General features: G+C 38.5%; 1 protein-coding gene, 1 long non-coding RNA gene and 1 other non-coding gene across 3 annotated transcripts in view; 1 reads left to right on the forward strand and 2 right to left on the reverse strand.

Annotated features, from left to right (window-relative positions):
* Positions 1-757: 757 nt before the first annotated feature.
* On the reverse strand, positions 758-2,061 carry LOC140231914 (uncharacterized). Its single transcript, XR_011901462.1, has 3 exons — positions 1,923-2,061; positions 1,155-1,317; positions 758-833 (listed from the first exon to the last, which is right to left on the reverse strand). It is a non-coding gene; the product is annotated as an uncharacterized lncRNA (long non-coding RNA).
* A 10,138-nt stretch (positions 2,062-12,199) lies between these two features.
* Trnaa-agc (transfer RNA alanine (anticodon AGC)) lies at positions 12,200-12,276 on the forward strand. Its single transcript has one exon. It is a non-coding gene; the product is annotated as a tRNA-Ala (tRNA).
* A 1,183-nt stretch (positions 12,277-13,459) lies between these two features.
* The window catches only part of LOC140231407 (mitotic spindle assembly checkpoint protein MAD1-like), a 28,518-nt gene continuing 24,335 nt past the window's right edge, over positions 13,460-17,642 (reverse strand). The window contains exons 14-15 of the mRNA XM_072311533.1: positions 16,635-16,825; positions 13,460-16,278 (exon numbers count right to left, since the gene is read on the reverse strand). Coding sequence (XP_072167634.1) covers positions 16,123-16,278; positions 16,635-16,825 — 347 coding nt within the window. The 3' untranslated portion in view covers positions 13,460-16,122. The remainder of the gene's footprint in view (positions 16,279-16,634; positions 16,826-17,642) is intronic.

A 17,642-nucleotide genomic window follows, 5' to 3' on the forward strand; every position in this document is an offset into this window, starting at 1 on the left:
TTTTTATTGTCGACTGCAAGACCTCGATCATTGGGGGTTACTCATAATAGCAACCGGCATTATATCGCTAACATTTTAATCATGCCTAAGCTAAAGATATTATTTACCATGTGGGCGAAAACTCTTCCTTTATCTGTGTTTATGCACATTGTCTCGCTGATTTGTCAAGGAATGTACCATCAATGGTTTTGCAGATAGATAGTCCAAATTAGTGTTGAAACCAATTTACCAACTCGGATTAATTGAACTGATCAGCAAGGCTCTAAGCACTGTAAAAATGTAAGCAACACTGTAAACATCTATAAAAATGAGGCAACTTTACAACATGAGCGAGAGCTGAAAAAAGAAAAAAAAAATAAGCACGCCAGGCGAACCTACATAAAGTCTACTATAATAACACCCAATCAACAAGCCTTACACGTACGAGTTATCTCATAAATGCACGCCGAAACAGATTTCAAAATTCCCTCTAACTTTTAGAGAAATGTTTATTGTGCCACAGCGGCCTCTTTATGTACAGTGTATATTAGAGACGAACCCCCCCCCCCCATCAACTACCCTTAATATTAGTTCTTCAAGGGCAAGACTGCATTCTTTGTTCTATTAACTTGCTCCCGATGAAATATCTTTGGTACGATAAAGTGACCAGGCTCGAGCTGATACATTTCGTTCACAGATGTGAGACTATCATAACCGTCATCTATAACGTACCTCTCCTGTCGACGAATATTCCGCGAAAGTGGAACACGCTGCTCTGGTGGACTGTTTCTACAGTTGCTGACCCGTCCAGGGGTTTCCGGTCAATGCCATAATCCCTTGTCCAGTAAAGGTACCTATACACATAAGCCAAACAATAGACGACACTCGCATTCATCGAAACTGTGCTATCCTAATTTAGGTACATTCAAACAATCGATATAAGCAGGAGATGATTAGTATTTATGAAATTTGTTTAGCAGGGCAAAAACATTGCTTTGAGAGCAAACTTTAGCTCTCTGGTATGATACAAGATATTTTGGATGAAAATTATTGTAATAGATTTTACGAGGGTTGTCATTAAGGACCACGTACAGAGGACTTATATGTTATTTTCTATCTACATCCTCCGGCAATGTTTCGCAAATGATGCAAAAAGAAGTCACTGAGCAACGAACCCGCCGTCCTCGTCTACAGTGATGCCGGCTGGTGAGGCGAGCCCCGACTCGAGCACGACTGCATCATCGACACCGTCGATATCAAAAGCAAGAATGTCACCTTCCGCCTTTCGTACGCAGTATAGAACTCTTGCCTTCTGGGCCACAACTATCTCTTTCCGATCTGGAAAGGAGAAAGATGGAGATAGATAGATTAGATAGATGAATAGATAGATAGATAGATAGATAGAGATAAATAGATAGATACATAGATAAAAAGATAGATAGATAGATAGATAGATAGATAGATAGATAGATAGATTGATGGATAGATAGATAGATATAGATAGATAGACAGATAGAAAGATAGATAGGTAGATAGATATAGATAGAAAGATAGATAGATAGATAGAGATACAGAAAGAGAAAGACTGGAAGGGAAGAGATTAAGCTCTGCTCAGACTCTGAGCAGAAACCTTTTGCTGTTATTCATCTATACATACATGCATATATATCACTTAAACAAATGTCACCTGTCAGATGTGAGTTTATATGCTTATGAAGACAATAAAGATACATGATAGATAATTATTATGAATAGCTTTCGAAGGACTGACAATACCTACAAAACGAGAGTATTGTTGATAGAATCACTGTCATTACCATCGTCGTAATTACATGCGAACAATGAAACACCCACCAATGATCATAACGATGACTATGGAGAATATAAATCAAAATTAGTGTGGGTGATGATGATAAAGGAAGAGAGGAGATAAGAAAAGTTACCCGTCCCCAAGTTCTGGAAGACCTCCACCTGTCTATCGACTTTCTGAGCCCTGTAAATCCCAGTCTTGTCCGTCCAATAGACCCTCTGCTCGACGGCATCCAGGGCGATCCCCCAGAGGTTACCAGCTGCCAACGGCAGCACGAGAAACTGAGAAAACTGTAGACTGTCCAAATCTGCCATCCATATGGTGCTCGATCCTCGGTCGATCACGTAAATAGTTGGTTGTTCTGCACAGAGAGTCGAGACAAGAGCAGAAAGAGAGAGAGAGAGGGGGGGGGGGGAGGAGGAGGGCAAAGTTGGAAATGGAAACAGATGAAAGAAACAAGGCCGATATAGACATTTTCTTTTTAAAATCCCACAATCGTCACATCAGTCAAGCCTCATCGATCGATGGATCATCTGACATCAGACAATTACAGTGTTGCGCAATGTGAAATAATCTGGTCGTCATTGATTGACTACAACAGTCATAATATCTGAAAATACCAACGTTTCGTAATAACTGGTCTCGACAGAAAAAAAAAAAGAGAGCACTAAGTATGAGATTGCAGTTGCGCTCAAATTTTGGGTCTGGGTTTTCACTGACGACTTCCATAAAGAGTTGCCTCCATCTCATCATTAGAGTGAACATCTCATCATTAGAGTGAACATCATGAATTACAGCTTTCATAAACATGAACCATCAGCGTCAAATGCACTCTTGTTTTCAGGACAAAATTCAAGCTATTACCCTTCTGTCAGTTGCAAGCCAATTGTGCAAACCTGATGAAAGAGGAGGACTTGATGTCGTTGCCATGTCTGTAGTTGCCATGGCTGCGGTTGCCATGGCTTCGCTTGATCCCACTTCCACAGACGATGTCGATGCGACAGGGGTTGTGTCGGTTACTTGAGAAGACGTTGACATCATCACGAACTGTTGAAGAGTCCTGTTCGTTGCAGTTACCATTTTCGTTAATCGTGGTGATGAGGAGGGAATTGAAGCAAAAACAACAGTCGGATTCTCTGTGCATATATGACGAAGAAAAAAGCACGCAACAGGAATGATAATGATGAGATCTGTATGGAAAAATATTGTAATGGTGATGATAATGATGATAATAAAGGTGATGATGATGGTGACGATAATACTGATGAGCTTGATGATAACAATGGAAATGAATGATACACATGAAGTAAGATATGAAACAGAGGAAAATCATAATCAACATTCATGATGATGACATTTTGATTTGACGTTTAAGCCACTTAGTCATCTATCATTTCTATATGTACCGTAACTGGACACCTATCCTAACTTGCTTTTGATTCTAGGTCATGAATGCTTACCTTCATGGCAGTTAGTACCAGAAAATTGGGGAGGACAGTGGCACGCGTAACCAACCGTTGTTTCTTCACACCAGCCGTTCGTGCATGGATTACTGTCGCAATCTGAAGAAAAATGGAAAAAATTTGGTAAAGTGAATTATTGGATTCATGAGAATTTTCACGTTTGAATCCAGGAGCTATACCATCTCTATGACCTTTTGAACAGGGTACAGTCGGTAGAATCCTATATTTGATTCAAACACATTACTTGAAAGAGCTCACATCTTAGTTATAAAAAGGGGTTCAATTTGAACTGAAATTTGGGTACTTGACGCGTCACAGTTAAACTCATCAGGCAATTTCGTTCTTCACGCAATTTTCGTTCAAGGACGCACCCCTTTGAGGAATAATATCATTATTCATATCTGTCTGAATTTTGAAATAAGCTTAAATGCATCTTCTGAAGAGAACTCCTCACTGAACTTATGACATTTTGTATATCAGTAACTGCCAGCATAAGACACGTTTTCGCGAAGATGAAGAAGAAGTGTTCAGTGCGTGTAAATGCTCCAATTCCCATAAATTACATCCTCCAGATCTTTTCTCTCTTTATTGCTTCTTATGCGCATGAAGTTGAAGCCCACCCGGTACTCTGCATATTCGCCATCCGGTCAGTGCACTAATTCCAGTTCGGCCACAGCTCAAGAGTTTTGGTAGGACCGCAATCGGGATCAGCTTGGGAATCAATTCGACCCTGTTCCCGTCCTTGTCGAGTCGGACTTCACACTCGTCGAACATCGGTAAGGTGTAGTTTAGGAAGATGCCGTTGATACTACAAGAAGTCTCACGAACTTGACTGGAGCGCTTCATCAGAGCTTTTGCGAAAGTAAGTGGTGAAAAGTTGTTACTAGAAGGGTAGCTTATATGAGAGCTATTTTAGATTTTTTTTAAAATCGATATGGGATTTTATAGTAGATTCAAATCACATTTCCTCTTTCACAGTAGAACTTGGAAGCTCTAAACAGGCAAACAAACAAACCAAAGCACGACATAAACAGTCGTGATTAGTGAATTTGGAACAATTTTATCATATAATAAAGCTTTTTGCTCATTGAACGTGATGAATATCGGTACATAAACTATTTTAGTAGTATTCTATGCTAGAAATGGGAATTAGAAAATATCAGAAAAGTGCTATTGTTATGATAACATCACATCAACTAAGCATACACACATACACACACGAACCTTCACATATTCATTTGAGTGATATATCCTGATCAGATATAGATATCGTCAAAAGAAGAAGAAGAGAAAAATATGTAGTCTCAGAAACCGAAATCCCAAATCTTCATCAGTCATCAAACATCTTGGTAAGCACTTACCCAGCATGATCAGAAGCAAGACCATACTGCGAGGTGACGAGATCGGTTTCCTCTGCGCCGCCATCCTTTACAAAATAAACATCAGAACATGTAGTCGGGTTAACAAAAGTGAAGGGTTCTCACTCAATTTCATAGTCACATTGATCACAAGTGTTACCTTCAAACTTTAGTAAACAAAATGATTCGGCATTGTATGCATCATTGTTGTGTAAAACTGTTTTCACCATGACACGTTCTAGAAAAAAAGCAAAAGAAAAGAAAACAAAAACAAACGTAACGAGGGCAAAATGTTCCTCGGTGATTGTGAACATCAACTTTACGAGAAAGAAATATAATTCAGATGTTACCACAGTAGGCCCTATAGTTACAATAAATCTGATAAATCTCCAGATGCATAATATCAATCATCGAAATGAATTAGAAATAATTGCAGCACATGTAGGGTAATGGGTCATAAGAATTGATAACAGCGAGACAATCAAATTAGACATATTTACATTTGTAACAAAAGAAAAAATGTTACTAATGGGCGGTACATCTTTTTATAAGAGCCGTGAACATAGTCAAAAAATGTTATTAATGTTACTAAAATTAAATGAACGAAGGTATACATGTTTCCACTGAATAGAAAACTTACATTAAACATCAAGATGCCTGGTGTACACTTTCGCAAAAAATGAAAAATGTGGTCGCTTGCACAGGTCCTAATCATCTACGGTAGATGTTGACACATGGGCGTGTCAATGAGAGAGTAATGCCTTTTGGCCTATATTATGTGTCTATTAGCCACAGAAGAGAAAGCAAAGCCAAAACACATGCCTCCAGATTTTTTTTTCTCACTGGCTATACACTTGATGTTTCTCCTGTATCATAACACCGTTTTCAAGCAAAAAAAAAAAACAAAAAAAAAAACAAAAAAAAAAAAAAAAAACAAACAATGCAGCGAAATCATAAGAATCTGTCAAGCTCTATATATTTCTATCTCTCTCTCTCCCTCTCTCTCTCTCCAAGTCTCTTTCTCACTTTCGCACACACATGCAATCTTTTTCTCCCTCTCATTTTTACTTTTACATGTTCATGTTTCTTTTTCTCTCTCACATGCATAGCAATTCTTATAATGAACAAAAGCATGAAAAGGACAATTGCGAGTTCATAATCGAAATTCCCTACTCATAACTGCTTTAGGGCCTAGCGCGAGAAAACATTGCCTCAGTAATACCATATTCAATATTCAATATTACATCCGTTATGATGGGATACAGCCATAATTTCGAGGAATTTAACGCAGTTGATAACTTAGACACATTAACTTTTTGGAACAATATTAAATCTAGTTTCACTGTTACTAGTATCGCTCAATTAGCACCAGTGCTGTAATTCTCAATTCGAGTGAAGTCAATTTTATTTCTACGAAAGAAGAAGAAAAAAAAAAAATAACATGCATTCCTCAAGAGTCCCTGCCTTCTCTAGCTATGAAGCAACATTTACTATATAAATGACCTTAATCATCCACTAATCACAGAAAACAGTATTCATTAAATAGAAAATATCAATAAAAGTTATATTTCGGGCAGCGCAAAACAAGAAGTATAACATTCCAACTTACATTGCCTGTAAATCTTGGTGAGACTTCAATGGCTGCAGTCCTCTGTATATAACCATGCTTTTCTCAAAGTTCCTCCTTCAATTCTGGCCTGATCACAGAACTGCATTGCTTGAAAAACAATCAACTCTGCTGATTTATGAATCAGCAGTTTCGTATCTCCCACTGACACATGGCAAGAAATCAGCAACCAGTCGCATATCAAGGCTACGCAGCAACGCCCGATCATGTAAGCAATAATAATAACTCCCATACACCTCACTTATTTTTTTTTTCGATCGCACCCAAAAATAACATTATTACAATTATATATATATATATATATATATATATATATATATATATATATATTTATCTATTTATTTATAAGTCAACAAAAACTGTGCTGGTGTGGGAAAACAGCATCAGAAGCAGCCACACTTCTTTTAATACCAAGTGAGCCTAAAGACTAATTGTGTCACTGGCAAGTTATGAATTGCGTGGTTACAAAATCAAATGCAGTGACAGTCTGTCACAGACGTCAACAGAGCAGGAGTATTCGAGTATTCTGAGCGTGTTAATAAAGTTTGAAGCGAGTGAATAATGCATGCAAATCAGAATCCTGTCATTTTCATATTTTCATTTAACAGCATCGAGCATGTGGTATCTAAAATATTATGCAAGCACGAAAAAACACAGACAGTCAGACCCGTGTCGTCTAGGATATCGGATCTGTCGTGTCACATTGACGTGGTAGTGTTGCCATGGAAATGGCTTCATTGTTACTGTCTGGTGGCTATCACAACACGAGAAATCGGTGGTGTGGTATACGAGAGTTGGAGATAAAGATTTCTTTTCTAAACACCCACATTCTTCCTTTCATACACATTACGTCAGCACACACACACACACACAAACGCACGTATACACGCACACACACATATACACACACAAAAAACCATCACACACACACACAACGACTTACTCTCTTGGGCAGTGCTCTTGGGAGGAAAATAAAAATTATGGAAATGCTAAGAAATCCTTACACAAGCATAAAGCATGCCACTGGTACACAGATCTACATAGACCTATTATTTATGTTCTATAGCCATCAATCGCGATTCTGTACGAGTCTTTTAGCTCAAGTAGCAGTCCTGACGAAAACAATATCTCCCCTTCTTTCAATCCAGAAATAGATAGGGTTACTGTAGGCAAGTTGTAGTTTTGGGAGCACAAAATTTTAAACCTAAATGTAGAACTAGACAACTTGGTTGACTTGCCATTAACAGGGGTGGATCCAGGAATTCCGTAAAGGGAGGCGCATTTACAAAATTAAAGGGGGCGCAAGAGCTAGTCCCTCCCCCATTTTTTATTTCTTTTGTTTTAACAAAAAAGAAAGATGGGGTGCGCGCCCGGTGCGTCCCCCATCCCTCTCTGGATCCGCCCCTGATTAATACTTTAAGTTTTATATCCCGGGTTTGACACTTTATATAAGCAGCGCCATTATTGATATCATACGGAGACAGTACTATAGATCCTGAAGTTCGCGGATATAACCAATCAGATGGAGATAATAATATTATCTGCCTTCTTTTTTTTTCGCTGGTTTGGTCACTTATGAGGATTTTATAGTTCGTTGGGATGATTGAGTAACGAAAAGGAGAGATATTTCTTTTCCAGTCAAAAAGAATAGTAACAAGAGCTCTTCTCTGTAAACTCCACCTTTGCTTTAATCGGGTTTAGTTTATGTGAACTGTTTCATCAATATACCTGTGCACAGTCCGCAGTAAATGACATTTCGTCACGCGACAGCCTGCTGGTCATTTCGAGCACTAAAGGCCAATTTTACCTTCATATACACGTGGATCAAGTGAATGTAGCAAAATTAGTGGAACACATTATTGGACGTTTGGGGAAAATTGGACAAGCTGTTCAAAAGTTATGAATTTTTGAAGGTTCTGCACCATTTGATCACTGCTGGATGAGAAGACTACTACAGTGTATGATGCCTAATTAATGTGTAGAGCGATTATAAGGAAAATAAGAGATTTTCACAAAATTTCAAATTTTGAAAAAAGTACACATTCCCTCGACTCGCTACTGACATTTGTTTAGGGTAATATCATTCTCCCGCCTTCTGAAAGAGGCGAATCGAATGTTCTTTTATCATGCGAGAAAAGTGAAAATATGTTGAATTCTGAAATGAAATCACGCGACGCATTGAGAGTTAGTTGCCCCGAGAGAAATAGCATCATCATGCTCGTGACAGTATGTATAAAAAGCGCTCTCTCCACTATTTGCCTATTATACTTTTTCAAAGTCTTACACCCTGCAAATGTCACTCAGTGGTTTGGCAAACGATGCAATATTGCAGACATCAAAGCAACATTAATTTAAACGCTTTGAATATAGGGGAATGTCTTCAAATACCGGATATTACGAATCGATAACCTTTCCTCGAATGTAAGGTCGATGAATAGGCAGACAGGCATGGCGATATTTAAATCAAATAGAGCGAAAAGAAGTAAAGATAATGGAGAAAAAAGGAGAGAGATCATCAGCCAAATAAAATAGCGAACAATAATCGCGGAGAACATGGAGATAATAAGAACGAGAGTGGGGCGGGGGTTGAGATGATTTGACGTGGGTGTATGTGTATATTTGAAGAGAGTGTGTGTGTGTGTGTGTGTGTGTGTGTGTGTGTGTGTGTGTGTGTATGTGTGTGTTAAAGGTAGAGAGTAATATGAAAACAGAAAGAGTCGATATAGACATGGTAGAAGGGAATTTAGGATGACAGAGACAACAATAAGGGAGCGGAAAGTCGCAGTGTATACAAATATTACCGGAAGAAGTGGATATGAAGCAGTATTCGGTATTCGGTATAGTCTAGGAGCCCTTGACACGAGCAACTGTCATTACTACGTCAAGGGCGAACTCCTTCTTGATGCCAACAATTAAATATCAATAAGAACGACATGAACAAAACAAAACAAAACCACGCAAATCAAGGCAGGCTTGGAAGGAACTACTAGAGCTCTTTGTTGGAAGGACAAGGTCTTTTGAACGTTCTCCCCCCCCCCCCCCCCTCCAACTCGTCGGGGGTAAATAGGAACGTCGAAAAGACATTGTCCTTTCGACAATGGGCTCTGGCAAATTTTTGTATTCCCTCCCATCGTACCATTATTTTCATCTGAAAAGAGAAAATTCGATCGGCATGAGATGATTTTTCTTTATTTTTCAGACTACCTTCAGAAATAGAAACGCAAAGATAGAGATGATTGATATGAAAGACATTTATCACTCTTGTCTATGCTCCCTCTGTGCAAACGTACAAGTACGTTTGTACAGAGGGAGACAATGTGTGGGAAAAAAAATCGTTCATATAATCATATCTGACTTCACCCCTCTGATTTAATAATCTCTTGATTAAAAAAAAAAATTCTCTCATAAAAATATAGCTCAGAAAAGATTTGTACATGATATTAATTATTTTTAACACACCGGGTCGCATGAAGCTTGAAGGGGGAGGGTGGATTCTGTCTGAGTGCTCCCGAGGAAAGGGCACCCATCCATACTGGAGAAGAACGTACTGATACAGCAAATTAATTTTCAACTGCAATAACGCAACGCACATATGCCCGAATTTACTTTTAATAGGGCCGACTTAATCAAAATTTTGGGTTTTGTTGTGTGAAGTGTGAATTTGTGAACCATGTACGGTTTTCCTTAACAAACATTGGATTAAATAATCCTTGGACTAAATCTTATTAATCTCTCTGAAATATCCAAATTAGAGTGACCCAAAGTTGAGGATTTAAACCACGGTTTAACCCTAACTTAGGCCGGGCTATTTAGGTAGATGATAGAGCCGGGGGGGGGGGGGGGGGGGGGGGGGCCTCCCAGGCCCCCCCCCCCCCAGTGGCCCGTTGCATAAAACTTACCGTTGAATTTCAATGGTAACTACTGTCAAAATTAGGCGTCACAGCCAATCAGCACCAAGGATTATAAAATTTACCACTAATTTGAAGACTTACCGCTAGAAAGGAGCGGTAAGTCCAGCGGTAAGGGTTTTATGCAACAGGGCACAGATCTCGGCCATCGACCGCGCGATCGCGACAAAAATCGGCACACACATTGCATATGATGTAATCTAAAGTACCGTGAAGTTAATTTAAAAAAAAAAAAAATTATCATTTACGCTAATTTATGCTAATTTATGCATAATGATGTATGAAATCAGACAATTTGATATAAATCACTAAATAAAGCTCAAAACAGGCACATTTTTGTGTAAATATTCTTTTCAGTGTCCTTATCAAATGTAAGAAAAAAAAAATGTGCCGTCAGAAGAAATTTCTTAAGTACTGTATTTTATTTTTTTGAATTTCTTATGTATTTCTTTGTTTTTTCGACTTTGTTTTTCTTTTTTTTTCATGAAATTTGTCTGCGACATTGTTCCGAACAAGAAAATATGTTATTGATTGATTTTAATCAATAAAACCCCAAAATAAGCATGCTTTTATGAAATTTGCCTGTAAGCACAGTTTGCATTGAAATTGCACACGAATTCACGTTTTATAGCAATTTTTGGTCTGACATGCACATACATATTTATGCGCAACTTCGGAACCGCGCGCCCGGGCATCGCAAATTTGGTGTCAAAAGATGTGGGAGACTGGAAAGAAAAAAGTCATGAAACGTCGCGGCGATAGCTTTTCGCGATAGTGATACATCGCACGGAACGTCGGGGGGGGGGGGGGGGGGGGGGGGCTCGGAGGCCCCCCCCCCCCCCCCGGCCTAGTTAGGGTTAAGGAGAAAGAAACCTAGATATACACGTGAATACATTAATATTAGTCTACAACACATGCACATAAACTAAGTTTGAGGAAAGTCAGACAATCCGTTCAACAGTTATGTTTTTAAAGGGTGTGTACAGTTCTGGTCGAGGTGAAGATTTAGCTTTTAACGTTTTGTGAGATATTCAGAAAACACTCTATGAGATGTCAAAGAGCATGCGGTTCTAAGGGGTATCAAAAGTTTATTCGATGAAAATCGGCTTTGAAATGGCTGAGATATCCAAAAACAAGGTGAAACAAAGAGATACTAATAAAGTTGGGGCATGTCGCCTTTTATTATTAGCACTTTTTTGGATATCTCAGCCATTTGAAAACCAATTTTCATCAAATAAACGTTGAATCCTTTTTAAAATTACATGCTCTTTCATATTTCACAAGAGGCTTTTCATTATCTCACTTAGGAATGTTCAAAACATGAATCCCCATCTCAACCAGTACTGTACAGTCCCTTTAAAGTTTTGGTGCCGCCATTGCTGTATGAGATTTCGTGACGACAAACATTGATGATATAAAGAAAATGTAGAGAAATTCAACATACTTGACATACGTGTACATGTATTTTAAATTTTATAGCATAATGAAAAAACAATTAACTACCCTCTTTCAGAAACAATGGGAAATTATATTACCACTTTAACATATGTCAATATTGAGCAGGAGATGTGTACTTTCCATGAAAAAAAAAGGGAAAATTTGTGGAATTCTTTATATTTTCTTTACATCGTCAATGTTTGTCATCATGAAATTCTATCGTAACAAACGCAAACAGAAGGAAACTGGCCAGAAATTAATATACAATTTATTGGTGGAAAAATGAGCAAAGAAAATGGGATTCCATCAGGATTCGAACCCGAGACCTCTGGATTGCTAGCCTGGTGCTCTACCGACTGATCCCATTTTCTTTGCTCATTTTTCCACCAATAAATTACATTCATTTCTGGTCAGTTTCCTTCTGTATGCGTTTGTTACATACTCAAAAAGCTGTATCACTTTGGTGATCCCTCTCATTTATCCCCAAGTTGAATTATCCTTCGGTTTATGCCAGGTTTAAGTGTGCACGTGTGTGTCACACACAAACACACTGCTATAGCTTCTGACCATCCGAGCATTGAGAATTTAGGGTTTCTGGGATGAACACTAAACTAGGGCTTTCTATAGCTCAGTCGGTAGAGCACCGGACTAGCAATCCGGAGGTCTCGGGTTCGAATCCCGATGGAATCCCAGTTTCTTTGCTCATTTTTCCAACAAGAAATTCTATCGTCAAGGAATTATATTCGTTGTCTATGCCAGACCTCACGAACTGCTGTAGTCTTCTCACCCAACAATGGCGGCACTGAAACTTCATAACCATTGACCAGATTGTCCTATTTTCCTTAAAAGTCATTACCTTACCACTCCCTCTCATTCACACATACAGGGATAGTACAGTATTGGTGGAAATGAGGATTGGGCTTTTAACTTTTTGCAAGATACCAAGAAACCACTTATGAAATAATACAGAGCATACCATTCTAAGAGGAATTCAAAGTATATTTGATGAAAATTGGTTTTGGAATGGCTGAGCAATCTAAAAACAAAGTGAAACAAAGCAATCATATCAAAAGGTGGGTCCCACCTTTTATTAGGATCACTCTTTTTGGATATCTCAGCCATTTCAAAACCAATTTTCATCAAATAAACATTGAATTCCTCTTGGAATTACATGCTCTTTCACATTTCATAAGAGTTTTCTCATCATCTCACCAAGAAATTTTGAAACCTGAAGTTAGGTCTAAACCAAAACTATATGATCAAAACCTTTGATCACTGATCATATTCTTGAATATGATTTTACAATATACAGTCTGCATCTGCACAAACACTGTCATTTTACAGCACTTTCTGAAGGAGATTTTTTTTTTCTTCTTCCACAAAAACTGTTTCCAGTAAAAATCTGAATTCTGTATTCAAAGGCTGCAGATTGGTAAGTATTTGACAAGTATCAGGCAAAGGAGAGGCTCTCATTTTTTTTTTCACATATTTGGATCTTCTTGATGTATTGTCTCATATAGCCTTTGTACGACAAAATGATAGATATAATGACAATGTCCTTGATATTCACCTAGCTGAGAGTCCAAAGAAACTGTTTCTTCCAAACCAGAAAAATAGTAGCAAGTTATGCAGCCCAGAGAGGGAAAACAACATGAACAAGAAGTCACAGGACCAAGATCATCATTTTCAGGTGCCTGTAGAATGCCACTATTCACTCCATTCTTTTTACTAACACTGGCTTTATGTAGTAATTTCAAGAACATTAGGAAACTGTCTTTTAACATCACTTCCACGTCATCATCCTTTTTTTTTTTTTTTCATACCAGAACACAAAAGTACCAGTTGTACACCTGGTTAGTACAATCTATATTGTTCAGTTTATTTACACATGGTTACATTTAATCAATAAATGTGTCAGTTCATGTAAAATGCAGAAATTACAGCAGTTGAGAATGTAAATAAGATTAGTTATGTTGAATAAGTTAAAAAAAACAACAACCCCAAATTTCATTATTCTGTGCTATGGAAACAGCCTGCATTCTCAGATTTAGGTGGGTGGGGTCCCAAAGTAAGAACAGATTCATTACAGACAAATAATCTTGAAGTACATTGTATATACAGTATCATGAATGTATGCTTCAATTCAAGTTGAAGGCAACTCTACATCCAGCTAAATCCATTCTGACTCCAGAATAAGTTTTCACTTGGGCAGTATCTTGACTCGCAAGCAAAGAAAAGAAAAAAGAATGTACCACTCACAGATATCTTTCACAATTTGGGTCTGAGAGCTTACCTCAGATCGGGCAGAAATTCTGACCTATGTGACCACGACTACACTGTCCTTGAGGTGACATACTCAAGGAATAACTGCTCTTGACAAAAACTGTCCACAAGGAATGGACATGATTGGGGAAGTTTTTGCTCTACACGGGGATGAGGTTGGTAACTAAGACGATGAGCTATGAGCCAATACGTAATTAGCTCATATGCACATTTGTACAAATGATCTTTCTATTTTCTCTGTTGGTTGGGCACTTGCTTCACTTGTTTTCAAAGCAACATAATGCATAAGCTTAGTACCATAATCTATGAAGTTCATGTTCAAATGAAGAATGAACTTGCATAACCCAGGTGATAACAATGGTTACAATTAACACGTAGGGAAGCTTCAATTTCATTGTTTTGCATTGAATGCATGAACAAAATTCTTCAGTTGATATTGTCAAATACCAGGTTTTGTTGCTGTGAGGTGGATGTGCTGCCATTTGTAAGGACTACATGAATAATCATTATAAAACAGAAGCTCATTTCAGTGAACTTAAAAAGTAACATATCAAATAACCTTTTTGTGCTCACACACAAAGTCAGTGGAACTGTGAACTAGCTGCTTAAGAGCTGTTACCTAACTCCCCTAATGATATCAGAAGGGGTAAATGTTAGCCACAACATCTAATCACAATCACTTCTCAGAAATTGTGGAGCTAATACGTTCTTAATTAAAAGAAACTGTTGCCACTGATTGGGTCAATGGTAAATACTCTTGGTAAAGACAAACACATAGTACTCGTTATGCTACTGCAGAAATAAAATGTTACTCATACACTGGTCAAACTATTCTCAATCAGTTTTTATACATTCACAGGCAGGTTATTCTGCAAGGTAAGCTTCTGTCTCTCTAGTGTCCTCTTTGATCTATGTATCATCATGATATCCTCCATTGACTTGGTGACCGCTCAATGCCTTTTTGCCACTAAATAAGATTCACAGAATTTAAGATTTGCAAGCAGTTCATGGCTACACTATAACTGATGTCTATAGTATGCAATTACAAAAAAAAAAAAGAAAAAAAGATTGACATTGGTGCAATCAATGACATTTGAAGCCGAGAATACCAACTGGAGTGTACTTACACAAAAATGGTGATGACTAGATTAGTAAAACCTGGATTTTTAAACCTGTTCTGCTATGAGGATGACAACCATTTTTGCTTTTCTATTAAAAGCAGCATGAAGCTCCCTTGAAAATTTTTACAAATATTCTTTCACTGCAATGTACAGTAACTGTTCAGGCGCTATCCATGACATTGGTCATTACAACTCAGTGTGTCTGCTTACGTCGTTTCTCTCAGATGATGTTCATCTGCTCATGCACAGAATGTGACTCTGAACTGGCTTACAGCTGAGTTCATTACTGTGAAACATGATATTTTAGCGGCATGAAATTTTTGCAAATTAGAGCAGACGACCTTTTTCACGGCATGAAATTTTCGTGAAGTGCCTCTGGCATTCAATGCATATAGTGTAGACAAGAGCCTTCGCATGCATTTAAATTTCGCGAATTCGTGAAATTAAAATGGGTGCGAACATTCCTCATTTTACAGTACCCGATAGTATGACATCTTTGTCTCTCAGTCGAATAAAAACAACAACAAAAATGTATGGAAGGCATTGGTCAGCAGTACAACTCTTAGTATTATGTCCTTTTGCATAAAAAGCACAACATAAGCATTGAGTAACTGCCCTCTATACACATATCACTTGACTTATAGTTCCATCTTGCATAAGTGTCTTTCACATGCAGAACTGCAGCATGTGCACACTGTTCCCTCAGTGCTGATTGTTTCCTTTTTCTGAATTCAGAGAATAAAGAGGCTTATCACATGGAAGCTCAACAAAGAATCCTACTTTGGCCTCTTCTGATCTCTTACAATGGCTGGGTGAACCAATGCGGTGTGAAGTGGGCATCTTGCTCCAGGACCCACCTCCAATCACACAGCTCCTGCCTTCATGAATACGCAAGGTCTGAAATGGGCATCAGAGTCCAGGATCTGCTTTAAAATCATATCATGGCAGATTGGAGAAGTGTGAAAAGGGCAGCTTACTCCAGGATATTATCCAAGGCCCACATAATGCCGAAACTTGTCATTTTGTTACTGGCATTCGGATGCCCTTACCAACAGATGATCTCTGCTCCACTTAAGGTGTAATTTCACCTGGGGAAACAGCTAGATGAAGTCCATCTGGATCTCCTGTGGCTTCAATTACCTCATGACTGTCTGGCGATTGAATAGGTCAAGGGTCACCGAGCTAAGGAATGCCGGAATGCTGTCACCACGGAGCAGGAATTCCTCCACCATATCAGTGAGTGTGGATGAGAAGTCATTCTCCAGGAGATTCATCTCACCAGTTGGAGTCATCTATGCAAATGAGATGAATGGGAATACGATACTCAAGTACAGATCAAATGCTAAGTTATAGTCTGAAAAGTTTACAATTCAAGCTCTTACAAAATTTAACAGGTTTTGTCCATATCATATTTAGGAGAATCGGCCTTGATAGGTCTAATATGACCTTTGCTGATTCTTCACATGGTATATGTTTTTCAGGACCTTTTACAGACCACACTTACATACAAGAAGATACATTGTTTGGGGAAACCACCTACCACAAAGGTTTTGTGGCATTATCAAGTGTTGCGTTTGTTTAAAATGTCCGAGCTACTGTACGCCAAGGTGCCTGCTGTACTTGCAGACTTACGAAGCATTCAACTGACCTGAAAGTGTAGGATGTCGTTTGGCGTCTCTGCATACATGGACAGCAGCTTGTACTGGTTGTTGGTGGGGTTGTCAATGCGGTATCCAGTGAGGCGGTAGCAGGCCTGACGGAACTCCTGGATCTTCTGCGAGAAGACCTCCTTGAGACGCTGGTTGCGGAGCTCCGACAGATCAAGCTCCTTCTTCACATCTGATTGAGAGAGATTGATGAAGAGATGGTATATGAATAATGCACATTACAGAGGGTGTTAGTGAGAATTATCCACCTGATAATAGCTTTGGAATAATCAGAAACACTAGAGGCATGGTGTTGAGTATGTTCATCTGACTGTTGAACACCTGACCAAGTTACGTGCATTATTTGTTTGAGAAAATAATGATATGATTTCAATTCCAATGCTAATATTTTTGCCAGATTCCAAGGCCAGTACATACCAGCTCCAAGCTGACTGAACTGCCCAATTACAACACATTTGTAATACACAGAAAATGCAGCTGAGCACAGACATGCAGTCATTAGTACACTAATGATCAATGAAAAGTGGAGTTGGGCCTTTAGGCAAAATAAAAAAATGGTCATGTGATTACTCTCGGCTAATCACTGGACTATGATCAATTTCACCAGTTTGTAACACATGTTAAATAAAGATACCTATTAAATCCTCCAAGACCCACATAGAAAGAAGAGGTGTCATCATCTTGTGGATTGCACATATTGTTGTCAAAAAGGTGGTTTAGGGGTGAGCCCCACCATGGCACTTGTGTGATACAGTTGATGGTAGCATTACTGCTGCTGACTATATGGTGATGATAATCATTATGATGATAATACTGGTGATGGCAGCATTGACAAGGCTGATGATATTGATGATACTGTCACGGACAAAGATAATGAATAATAGGATAATGGTTGTTTTGTGTTAATGAGGGCAACAATAATGAAAACGACTATGAATATCAGGATGACGATGTTGATGGTGAAGATGATGACAATTACAACATAAAGA

The sequence above is a fragment of the Diadema setosum genome, chromosome 8 (genome assembly GCF_964275005.1).
Source record: "Diadema setosum chromosome 8, eeDiaSeto1, whole genome shotgun sequence".
NCBI lineage: Eukaryota > Metazoa > Echinodermata > Echinoidea > Diadematoida > Diadematidae > Diadema > Diadema setosum.